Below are 12,634 nucleotides of genomic sequence, written 5' to 3'. Positions count from 1 at the left end.
TTCGGCTTGCCAAGGCACAGTGTTTGGTCACAGAAAGGTAAACCCCCAGACACACTTAATGTGCTCCCTGCCCACGGAAGTCACGCTTCCTTGCCATAAAGACGCCCAGAAGTCCCATTGGTGGGGAGAGTCATGTCTTGCTGTAAAACGCCTGTGACAGGCTTGCAAAGTGCCTTCTGTTTTAGTCTCTTTTAAGCAATCTGGCCACCACTTGGGGTGGCCTGACAACCAGGTGACAGATGAAGGTGAAAGTTCTGCCCTGTTCTGAGTCTGGTCCCTACCACACTGCCACAAACCTGAACTCCACTGTCTGCTCTGAGCATGTCCTGGGACCTTGGATGTTGGCCACAAGCCGCTGAGAAGTAGCAGCCTCCTCCCTCCACCTACTCCGAGCGACGCCGAGGATTCCCAGTGTATCTGTCCTCTCGATAAATAAACAAGATACAGATCTCTGCTAAGGCAGCCTTGTGATGAGGCAATCTTTGAGTTTCATGTCTCTAGACTGGCACAAATATTGTGAAAAACAAGTTTATTTGCATAGTGGTTCGCGGCATCCAGAGAAAACAGGGGAGTCGGGAGGAGGCAAAGAGAAGATAGGAGTTACTCTGGCAGGTGTGTGGACTGAGGACTAGCAACACAGCGGTGTCCGTTTAAAAGCAGGCTTCAGAGTACAAGCGGGTTCCACACCGTGCCCTGTGTGCTTCAAGGGGAGGCAAGCCATGGGCAGAGTCGAGACACTGGGTTCTGGTCCCATTCCTGCCCCAAGTTCACCGTGTGTCTTAGGTACCCTGGCCAAGCCTGGGCTCCCTCATCTGCAAGAATGAGAAAGAACTAGTTCACTGGCTTAAGGTGGCTTACCCACACAAGGTGTTGAATTTACAGTTCCCTAGACCCTGCCCCAGGTGGGACCTGAGAATTGGAAGTTTTACCCATGCTGGCCCCAGCTTTATGCTCTGGGGGTTTAGCTGCTCTCTTTTAGCTCTTCTGTGACTAATTTTCTTCTCGACTGAGTCTCGAACTGCCCCACTCTTGTTCTTACCAGGGGTGGAGTGCCCTACAGATTATGCAGGGCAAAGCTCCAGAAAAGTCTTCTGAATGCAAGTTCTTTAATGACTCCCAGAAGAAAGATGCGGTAAAACTCCGAGAGTGAAGAGAGAAGGCAAAGTGGGGGAGAGGTTCTGTTTAGCCCTCAGTTCTAAGAGGCAAGTCACCCCATGAAGTCCACATAGGTATCTAACAATTTTTAAAGTAAACTCACTTTTTGCCTTTGATCCAGATCTTAGGAGACAAGAAAGAAACTTCAGCACAGTAACCAGATCCTGGAGCCCCCAAGTTCAAAAAAGATCAGGTTCCCTCATCCTCTTCATCTGCTTTATCACTCTGGTTTGCAGCCAATATAGAGACCAACTCAAACCACAGGAAACCAGAGAGGGAGAAATGCAAATTTTAGGGGGAGGCGGAAATATATATATATATATATATATATATATATATATATATATATATCACAATAACTAATCATAATGACCCAAATTAAAATTCAAAAACTAACCCTAACATTCATCCACCCTAACTCCCTTTATTTTCTTTAAAGACTTCATTTATTTATTTTTTTAGAGAGGGGAAGGGAGGGAGAGAAGGAGAGTGTGTGATTGCTTCTCATGCACCTCCTACTGGGGACCCAGCCCACAACCCAGGCATGTCCCCTGACTGGGAATCAGACCAGCAACCCTTTGGTTCTCAGGCCAGCACTCAATCCACTGAGCCACACCAGCCAGGGCCACCCCTAACTCCCTGTAGAAAATGCCCTGGACAGCTCCTCTTCCGCTGCTCGATTCCTGGACAGCTGGTCATAGACAGAGTTTGCAGGGATCGGGCCAGGAAACCCCTTCACAACTGCATCTGCCCTGCACGGTTTGGTGATTTGATGAGAAGTAAATTCTCAAGTCATAACTCACTCCTTTTCAAAAGAGAAGGTCAAAATGCATTCCAAGGGCCAATGGTAATCATTGTGGATTATTTGATTACCTTAACTGCCCCCCACACACACACACTCTACATTCTCTTTGTTCCTGGCCAGTGGTGCCTCTACTGACAAAAATAACATTACCTTCTCTGTTAGTTCCCAGAACTATGTGAAACCCCAATCACATTAGCCTTGTGAGGCTACACCACCAGCACAGCCCAAGAAGTGGGGGCAGGACCTAGGACCCCTAAATCCTAGATGTGCATATTTGCGTCAGATCGCCCTGCCCTCCCTACTCTTTATAAAATTCCCTAACTTCCTTTTGAAACATTGGGGCCAATGTTTTTTCAGGTTTTCCAGGGGAAGTCATGGTGTCAGCCAAGAACATTTGACTCGTGTGTCCTGGATATCCTAAAGACCTCTCAGGTTCACCTACAGTTGAGAAACCTACACTTGCTTTGTGTACTCTCCCTCACCTCTCTGCTTCAGCGTCTCTTTCACCTGTGCTCTTCCTCCCCTCAGTCGCGCCCTGCCTTCTTTCTGCATATCCGAACCGCTGCTGAGGCTATCCTGTCCTCTCCAGAATGCTCTCGCCCACGTCTTCAACCCCCACTTCTCCAGGGGCTCCTTTCTCTCCATCTTAATCCCTCGTGCTGTCCAATGTCCTCTCCACTCACTCACCAGCGCCCCAGGCCTCCTTGCTGCCTCACCCACAGACCCTCGTTCCCACGCCCCTATAGCTCCTATGACTACACAGGTCCCAAATCTCGTCCCCAGGTCCTGACCTTACTAGATCCGACCGCCTTTTCTCCTTCCATTCTTCCTGGCTTTTTGCAGACCCTCGACTCTGCCAAACACCCTTGTCCTCCTGAAACTCTCTCACCCACACCCTTTGGCCCTGGAAGCTCTAATCATATTACTTTCTGACTGCACTTCCTCTCCCTTCTTCAGTGGCCTCTGATTGAGGATTGCCCTGTATGATACGGATGTGAATGCAGCTATTTGGAAAAGCCTGTCACAAAGGCCAGGTCATTTGCCAGATGAACTTTATGTCATCCCTGGCTTTTCCCTGTTCCTCAGCCTGATCTCATCTCTCGCTCTCACCCCATTCCTCACCCTCGCCCTCGCCCTCGCCCTCGCCCCTGCTCTGACCCCAGTGCTCAGTTTGCATTTTTCTGCAAACTGTTTTGCATTGTGTTTTTTTTTCTTTTTTCCAGAAAGGCTATTGCTTTCAACCATTATTATTGACTCAGGAACCTCTGTATCCTCCCTCACCTGGGCCACAGGCTCACTTTCCCTGAGATGCTCCACATCACCTCATACATCAGTGTCATTTTTATTTGCTTACTACCTTCACTTCACTTTCAAAAGGCATGAAAAAACTTAAATATGATACAAAATCAGACAGTTTTTCATTGAAAAGAGCTGGAAGTGAGGGATACCAAAAATTTCCTAACAATGCAGTCAATCAATCACCCAGTAAAGAAATGGGTTGCTGGTCCCTGGAGTTGACCAGGCAGTGGTACCTGTGGGTGCTTTGGGGGCCTGGGCCAGCCAGTCAGAGCAGGTGACCCGGGAATCTCCCTCCCTCTCAGGATTCTGGCAGTTGGAAACAGGAACACAACTGAGCTCATCTAAAGGGAGCAGAGAAATTCAACCTCCTGAAGTGAACTTAATTCAGGTAGGCCTTGGACTGGCCTGGGTTGTCAGCGACAAGAATCTGAAACCAATTCTGGCTACTTAACTGGAGAAGGAATTTACTGCAAGGAAATCAGGCAACCCAAGAGTTGCTGGGAAGACCGGAGAACCGTGAGAAAATGGCCGGGAACCAGGGACAGGCGGGCAGCACAGGAAGGGACTCCAGCACCAGCAGCGCCCCTGGGAGGAGGCAATGGATGACGCAGACATGAGGACAGAGCCTAAACAGTCCCTGCTGGTTCCTGTCGCTTGCTCCAGATTTAAAGTCTGATAAAGCCTGAGTTTAGGTCACACTGCATAGTTCACAGCCATCAGAGGCAATATCTAACCTTTAAGTTATCTGTAGTGGGAAGCAGATTCTCACCTGCCACCCAAATTCATGGAATGTCAGATTCCCCCAAACATGGGGAAAGGAGTTCAGTGGCTGAGTGGCCAAAAAATGAGATAACCTCCACAGACAAAACCCCCAATGACCCCCAGCCCTCTTATTCCTATCAATGGGCCACCATCTCCTTGGATACCCAGTGTTAAGATTGAAATCACTGATTCTTCTTCCTACCGCCCACAGTGCAAATTTAAACAGCCTCCAAGATTCCGATTCGCTGTTTTCAGGGTCTTTAACACTCATCCTTTCTTCCCCATTCCCACTGCCATCTTCATCCAGACCCCTATCCTCATCCACATCCATGAAACCAGTGTTCCTCATGCAGCTGTGGTTTGCAGGGTCAAGCACGTGGGCCTCCTAAGGCTTCTCTCTGTCCCAACACCCAGGACACTGGTAGGGGAGGCAAGATCTCTGTAAATAATTATCGAGAATCTGCATGAGACAAGCAAACATGTACCAAGCAATATGCTCTAAGGGTTACAGGGGAGACACCACTTCCAACTGGAGTAACCACTGAAGACTTCAGAAAGGTACAGCGATTGAGCAGGGCGGGCTTTGAAGGAGGGATTGAACTTAACATCCAAAGATAGCTGAGAGAGGCATGTGGAGGAGGCAGGATTGCAAAGGCAGAGACCAGAGTGTAGGGTTTGTCTAGGGGCTTGCTGAGAAGCTGAGTCTGACTAGAGAGTAGGACAGCGGGTGTCGAATTTTAGTGTTGCCTTGTAAGGTATGCAGATGCCCTGGGCTCCACTTCTGATTCCATAGGTCTGGGGTTGGCTTTAACCAGCTTTTCAGATAATGATGAGGCAAGTGGTTCCCATACCACATGCCAAGAAACACTGCTTGGAGAGTTTGGGTAGAGAACCTGAAGGAGATCCAGCTGCAAGGTAGGCTGGAATCAGTCACGGAGAGCCATAAATGTCAGTATTGCAACCTTTATCCCAGCGGCTAATTGAAAGTTTTATCAGCAGGTAAGTGATCTGATCACACTTATGTATGTAGAATCTGTTGGCAAAGGATCATGAGACACAAATACTAGTAAGACACTTTTTATAATGATCAAGTGAGGAAAAAAAGGGTCTCAGCTAGGACGATGGCAGTCAGAATAAAAAGGCAAGTGAAGGGTGGGAGACACACTTCGAAGAATCTGCAGGGCTCAGGTGACTACAACAGGTGTCGGGAAGGGATAAAAGTTGTCAAGTTTATTCAAGGTGCCCAACTTAGGTAGTTCCGAATGGTGGTAGTACCCTGGCTGGTGTGGCTCAGTGGACTGACTGCCAGCCTGCAAACCAAAGGGTTGCTGGTTCAATTCCCAGTCAGGGCACATGCCTGGGTTGTGGGTCAGGTCTCCAGTAAGGGGGCACGTGAGACACAACCACACACTGATGTTTCTCTCCCTCTCTTCCTCCCTTCCCTTCTCTCTAAAAATAAATTAAAATATTTTTTATAAAAAGATTCTCTTTTTTAAAAAATGGTAGTAGCAACCACAGAAACAAAACAATTCAGAGCAGCAACTGATTAAGGAAGGACTTGGTGAATTTCCCCTGTAGACATGCTGAGTTTCAAGTACCAGTAAGACTTATGGGAATACAAAACAGAGATGGAAAATGGAGCTCTGTGGAGCAGCCTGGGCTAGAGACCTAAACAAGGGATTCAGCAGGTAGTAGTAAATGGCATGGATATAGAGGTAACCGAGTAGATCCCTGAGCTGGGAACACAGCCCCAGAGAAAGCACATACATTTAGGGAGCAGGAGAGCAGGAGAATGAAGTGGGGTTTGAGGGAGAGAAAGAGGGAGAGAAGTAAAGAAGAAATCATCTAGCCCTAGCTGGTGTAGCTCAGTGAATTGAGCGCAGGCCTGAAAACCAAAGGGTCGCCAGTTTGATTCCCAGTCAGGGCACATGCCTGGGTTGCAGGCCAGGTCCCCAGTTGGGGGCACATGAGAGGCAACCACACACTGATGTTTCTCTCCCTCTCTTCCTTCCCTTTCCCTCTCTCTAAAAAATAAATAAATAAAATCTTTTTTTTCAGAAGAAAGAAATCATCAGAGAAATGAGTGAAACCAAATGATACAATGGCCCAGAAAAAAATTAAAATAAATGTTAATGAGGAGGATGGGCAATATGGCCAAGCAATGGGGAGGATCATGGAAATAAGGTCTAAGAAAGGAGCTGAAAGTTTTATGAACAAGAAGATCATTAGTAATCTTTGCCAGGGAAGTTAGGGGGATCTTGGGAGGAGAACCAGGTTACAGGGAGTTGAGCAGGTACATGAAAGTCCTCAGACTAGAGCAGCAGTTCTTAAACTTTTTGGTCTCAGAACCCCTTCTTACTCTTAAATTATTAGAAGCCGCAAAAAGTTTAATTCCTTTTAATGTAACAATAAGAAACTCATTGGCACATTTTATATTAAAAGTATATTCTCCAAAAGAAAAAAATTGAGTGCCATTGTTTCATGCAGGGTCTGCTAAGAAGATAATCTACCTTGTCTTCAGTTTCTCTTCGACTCCTTACCATCTAAGTACGTGGAGCATAAAGGTAATGGAAGACTACTCATTCCCAGTGCAGAATCAATAAAGAACAAAATGGAAAAACGGGTCCCTCACTACGTTTCAGTAACCCTTTACCTATAAAAATGAGAAGAAATGTAGGGAAAACTATACTTCCACCTCAAATGATTTAAAGACAATCTTTTAAACCAATAGTTTAATTATATAGTTTAAACCAACCTTAGTTTAAACCAATCTTTTAACTAGAATGGTGACATTCCACTCTGAAAGAACAGCCTAAGAAGGGAGAGAGCAAGCAGCTATTTTAAGCTCCATATATATTAAATCTTTTATAAATGTAATAACCCCCATTTATCTTTTAAGTACACAAACACTTCCTCTTTATTCATCCAAACCCCCATGCAAAAAGATGAAATCTAACCCATGGCATAAATGTAGAAACAAAAGCAGGAGAAAGAGTGAACGACATATAGGTTATGCCATTACAAACTAGGGACGGAGTCTAACTTCATTAAATGTGTTACAGACACACTAATACACATCAATGAAAGGATGAAATACTAAACTTGGTCTCATCATCCACATAAATTTGGGTGGAAGGGGAGGCACTAAAGTACTTAAAATAAAACTTAATTCTTTTTCTAGAGATTCCTTAAATTCTACTTTCAACTTTCTGCACTAATTTACACAGGACACAGTACCATTTACTATATGACATTAAAGTTTCCAGTTAAGAAATGGGTCACCAATGAGATGAGAAGCACCAGGAAGAAAAGCCAGCCTACTGAGGAGGATAACTGAGGGAAAAGACAGAAGGAGGGTGGGCCCTTTATGATACAGTTTAGCCACTATACTGATTCTGGAACCATCTACCTTCTACCTTCTGCCATGAGAAATAACTACACATTTTGGGTTTGTTTTTTAAGATTTTATTTATTTATTTTTAGAAAGAGGTGAAGGGAAGGAGAAAGAGAGGGAGAGAAACATCAGTGTGTGGTTGCCTCTCATGTGCCCCCAACCAGCGACCAGGCCTGCAACCCAGGCATGTGCCCTGCCTGGGAATTGAACTGGCAACCTTTCAGTTCGCAGGCCAGCACTCAACCCACTGAGCCACACCAGCCAGGGCTTGTTTGTTGTTTTTGTTTTGTTTTGTTTTGTTTATCAAAAAAGAAAAGAAAGACGAAAAGGAAAGAAACTTGTCAAACTTTTATACAGGGTCCATCAAGAAACTTTTTTCTTGGAACGAAAGTGGTTAAAAACATGGATTTTCTAAAGAGACTTATATGAATACGGAGCTGTAAAGATACTCAAAGCTGAAGTATCTGGAATCATTTTGCTACCTGTCATCATCAGCAAGATCACAAAGTGCTCAAAAATTCTTTGACCTTTTCAGCTAGACTGCCGTATTTGTCTTTGAAGTCTTCATTAACGTCCAGTGTTAACACAGGCACTGCTTGTAGGTCCAAGCTGGTTTTCAGTGTTCTCTGCAGTAGCCACCCTCCATATTTACAGTGAAGTTTCTCTAAATATTCAAGAGGAATACCTTATTCTTCAGTTCTTCCCCATAAATCAAGCATTTCTCTGCAGTGACTCAAAGATAAATGATTCCACCTAGTTCAAGGCTTTGGCCAAACTGGTTATTCATCCGGTCATGCCAATCTTGATAACTTGTCCACTCTGTTTCATTCATGCAGTCAGATTAATACAAATTTGATGCAAAAATATACTTGACACGCACTATACACAAGCATTCAAAAAGTAAACATTTCTCTGCATCTTTGAGCTTGCCATTGAGAGGCAAGCTGAGCTCCTATTCGACTGAGGCAGGCATATGACTGGAAGGTAAAAGACCATCCTTCAGGTTTCTCAATGTCCATCATCTGAAGAACATTCCTATCACTTTTCTGTGATGTTGTCAGTTCCTGAAATGCATCTTGAATACTTTCAACATTGCACCATCTGGCAACAGGTACTGGAACCACTTCCCAACCCTGGCAGACTTGTTTAAGGAGATTCACAAATGTTGACTTCCCTGCAGTGATGTTCCCTTGAAGGGGGATTTTCTTGAGGCGGGTTCCGTTGGAGCTGGTCTCAGGAGATGGGCAGCCCCTCTTGGGTGGGGTGGCCATTCCTCATCTTGTGGCACCTGGAGCGCATCTGGCGGGCAGAGCTGGAAGTGGCCACAGGTGCTTGCACCTGCAGCAGCCACAGAAAATGGCCTGACTTGCAGGCTGGACTCCAGGCCTTTGTAGGATCCCCCACCCGCCGGTCACCAGATTGATTTTGGCAGATGGAAGCAGCTGGCAAGGGAAATGCACCTGTGGTTGGGGTGCACCTGTGGCGAGGCCACACGCAGCCCCAGCAAAAGCTCCTCTGGCTGCTGCGTGCCCTCCCAGCAAGTCCATTCACGGCTGCTTTGGCATTAATCTGTTGTTTTGGGTGAAATACGTAAAGAAAATCATCTCACACGGATAAGAGGGTGGAAAAGAGATTACACTTGGAGAACCACTGGTACAGAGGACGCTCTTGAGAAGTTTGACTATGGAGGGTAGTAGGAGAACAAGAGTAACGAGTATGGAGAAGCAAGTTTTTATTCTAAGGATAAGAAAAGATGAACTGTGATCACTGGTAAAAAGAGAAGGCTCCTGGGGGTGATGGAAGTAAATGAATGAGAGAGTGAAGGAATCAAACGAGCCTAACTCTTACTGAGTTTCTCATATGTGCCAGGCACGTCACACATTGATGAAGGTCACTCAAACCTTACAAGTCTCTAAGTTTGACATTGTCTTTTTTTTTTTTTAATGAGGAAATTGGAGCTGAGAGAAGATAAGCAGCTTTTCCAAGGCCATACAGAGTTACCTTTAAAAATATAAATGAGATCATGCCACTCCCCTTTGATAGCCTATCATTGCACTTCTAGGAGCAGATGAGAAAACCGAGCCACGGAGAGGATAACTAGCTTGTCTGAAGTCATACAGTCTGCAAAGAGCAGACTTGAACCCAGGCACTGCCTCCAGAACCTACATGCCTAACCAAGAAATCCAAACTCCTTACCTTGGCTTACAGAGCCCTAAATGCTCTGGCTCTTGCCTTCCTCTATTGATCTCTCGTCACACCACTCTCCCCAGTCTTACTGGCCTCTCCGTTTGTCCAAATTGGCAAGCCCTTTTCCACCCCTTCACACAGACTGCAATGCTTCCTAGTTTTCACAAGGTTAACTTTATGTCATTCATCTCACCTCAGATGTCACATTAGGACATCCCTGACCAATAAAAGTCCACCTAGTCTCTATCACAGTACCCTATATTAATGCTCTGAAGAACTTGTATCATAATTTTCTTGTTTCTTCTCTCATAGATATGCCCCCCCTCCCCCCGAGTAGATATAAAGGTTTTCAGATCAGTGAGCTTGTCTCTTCGGTCGCCACTATGTCCGGAGCTTTGTAAGGAGCCTGACACACGGTGAAGACTCAATGAATATTTGTTGAATAAATGAATGACTCTTCAAAGAAGGAGGCAATCCAAAGACGTAGGCCTGCGGTTGCAAGAAAGCGAGTCGAGGCGCTCGCGAGGCATTCTGGGGATTGTAGTTCGGACTCCACCCAAGGTGGCGCGGGCCTGCGCACTGAGCGCTATCTATGCTCCGGGCGGACTGAGCGGTGCTGCTGTTGCTATGGCTTCTGAGTCCCGCCGCAGGAGGAAGGCCGCGCAGCTAGGCGCCCGCTAGCTTCCGCAGCGGCACGGACCCGGCAGCGGAAAGAATCCAGCGTGGTGCGTCTGGGGAACCCGGAACCCCAGAAGCCGGTGGGAAGCCACGAAAGTGTTTTCTTTCCGATTTGTTGAGTGTAGTCCACTCCCACGGCTCTGTGAGTAAAGGCTCTTCACCATCCCCATTTTATCCATGGGCTAACTGAATTAAGTTAAGTGGATTGCTCGAGGTCTCCCTCCCAGAAAGTGGCAGAGCCAGCCTTGGAGCGCAGACCTGCCTCTTTCAGTCACTGCGCAGCCCCAGCAGTTTGTGCTTGGGCTCAAACTCCTGGGGAAGCCTCCCTCATCAGTGGCGTGGACTGGCTTGCCGCACTTAATGCTACCCTGTTCAGTCCCGTCGAGATTCTGAGTGAGGTCTTCAAGTTCCACCCCTCCCACCCAGAATCTGAAAATACGGATAGATAAGACAAAGTCACATTAATAAAGTATCAGGGCATGTTGAAAGCAAAGTACATTCAGTGTAGTGAGATTCTGTTAGCCTCATTTAGCCTGTGGTTTAATAGACGTGGAAACAGGTTCAGAGACATTAAGTAACTGTCCTTGGTTTACAGAGTTTGTGGGTGGAGTGGAGATTCCAACCTAGTTTTTTCTGCTTTTTTGTGTTTCATATGCTGCCTTTTTTTTTTTTTTTTAATTAACTGCCTAAATTTCCACTTATATGGCGGCTGCATTGTGCAGACTAGTTATTCTCAGTGGGCCCCAGACCAGCAATTTCAGCAACTAAGAACCCGTTAGAAATGCACAGTCTTGGGCCCCACCGCAGGCCCACTGAGTTAGAAATTGAGAGTGGGGCCTAGCAATGCGTTTTAACAAGCCCTCCAGGTTAGTCTGATGTGCACTAATGTTTGAGAACTACCAATGATTCACCTAGGGATCAGGTTAAAATGCAGATTCTTTCAGGTCTTGGGAGAAACCAGAGATTCTGCCTTACCAACAAATGCCTGGGTAATGCTGAAACTGCTGATCCATAGACCATACTTTGAGTAGTGGTTCTCAAACTTGGATGCACATTAGAATGACATAGGGAGCTTTTAAAAAAATAGGATACCTGGGCCCCCCACCCCTGACTAAATGAATCAGAACCTCTGGGGTGTGGCAGCCAGCAAAAACCCACTGGGTGATTCTAACATACAGTGAGGGTTCAGAATCCCTGGTGTGGGGTTTGGAGTAGGGGAGCCCTGGATTTGAATCCCTGCACCTCTAGTGTCAACTATTTGACCTTGGTCAATTGACTTAACCTCTTCTGGCCATAATTTTCCTGTTTACAAAATAAGATAAGTAATACTTGACTCGCAAGGTGGTGAGAGGATGCTATGAAGTGTGTACCCGAAGCACCTGGCTCATAAGGGTGCTCCAGACTCAAACACTGGGGAGGTGGGCAAACCTGGGGAAGTCTGTGCTGGGGATTGTGCACTATAACCTGGTGGAGGTGAGTTGTGAACTGCACCCCCTAGCCTGCTATAGCTGCCATCTGTGTGCTCTTCCTGCAAGCAGCCAGCAGTGTGGGAACATGGCGGTGAGCCACTCAAGGAAGGAACGGACCATCGCTGAGAACAGCCTGATCATTCTACTACAGGGCCTCCAGGGCCAGGTAACCACTGTGGACCTGCGGGATGAGAGCGTGGCCCACGGACGCATAGACAACGTCGATGCTTTCATGAACATCCGCCTGGCCAAGGTCACCTACACAGACCGTTGGGGGCATCAGGCTGAGCTGGATGACCTCTTTGTAACGGGCCGTAACGTCCGTTACGTCCACATCCCAGATGACGTGAACATCACCCAGACCATTGAGCAGCAGCTACAGATGATCCATCGTGTGCGCAACTTTCGCAGCCTGGGGCAAGGCCGACGGGAATTTCCCACCAAAAAGTATAAATGAGCCTGTCCCTTCAGCAAGCCCTAGTCACCACTCAGGTTCCTCCAGGATTCTACTGAGCCAACTGCCCGCTATCCCTCCCTGCCAAGAGCCTGGGAAGGGAGCAGGGCCAGCCCAGAAACTGGGATCTGACGGACAACACCTATCACAGCTGCCTTTCACAGGGTTCTACCTCCCAGACTCACCCTGGGGCCCAGAGTCCTATGTTACCTGTGGCCTTGGGGGAGGTGACAACCCCCTCTCTTTTGATCATTTGTATTTGAATCTCTGATTTACTGATTCAGGAAATCTGTGAAATAGTTTTTCAACCCTCTCCCAGTGAGGACTATTCAATGTGCTCAGCCTCAGCCATCCCTAAGTGTCCCCATTTGTCTTGCAGTTGTGTTTGTTTTCTCATAAAAGTAAACTTGGACACAAACAAGTGCGTGCTT

The 12,634-nt window shown here is 46.7% G+C and overlaps 1 protein-coding gene and 1 pseudogene across 2 annotated transcripts; one reads left to right on the top strand and one right to left on the bottom strand.

Moving 5' to 3' along the window:
* Positions 1-7,915: 7,915 nt before the first annotated feature.
* LOC112298977 (deoxycytidine kinase pseudogene) lies at positions 7,916-8,686 on the bottom strand (annotated as a pseudogene).
* Positions 8,687-10,186: 1,500 nt separating this feature from the next.
* LSM10 (LSM10, U7 small nuclear RNA associated) lies at positions 10,187-12,634 on the top strand. 2 transcript variants are annotated; one of them, XM_045190842.3, is made up of 2 exons: positions 10,187-10,422; positions 11,816-12,634. In XM_045190842.3, exon 2 carries the CDS (start codon positions 11,835-11,837, stop codon positions 12,204-12,206), a length of 372 nt encoding a protein of 123 aa, XP_045046777.1. In that variant the 5' UTR covers positions 10,187-10,422; positions 11,816-11,834; the 3' UTR covers positions 12,207-12,634. The 2 variants fall into 2 exon arrangements, with proteins under 2 accessions (XP_045046777.1, XP_024410596.1); XM_024554828.4 differs by having other exon boundaries at positions 10,189-10,422; positions 11,819-12,633.

This window comes from Desmodus rotundus, chromosome 3, assembly GCF_022682495.2.
Source record: "Desmodus rotundus isolate HL8 chromosome 3, HLdesRot8A.1, whole genome shotgun sequence".
NCBI classification, from domain to species: domain Eukaryota; kingdom Metazoa; phylum Chordata; class Mammalia; order Chiroptera; family Phyllostomidae; genus Desmodus; species Desmodus rotundus.
This window is presented reverse-complemented; position numbering and strand designations above follow the sequence as displayed.

Bases quoted from the DNA above. Each gene is read 5' to 3' on its own strand.
- LSM10 (XM_045190842.3), top strand. From the start codon at position 11,835: ATGGCGGTGAGCCACTCAAGGAAGGAACGGACCATCGCTGAGAACAGC.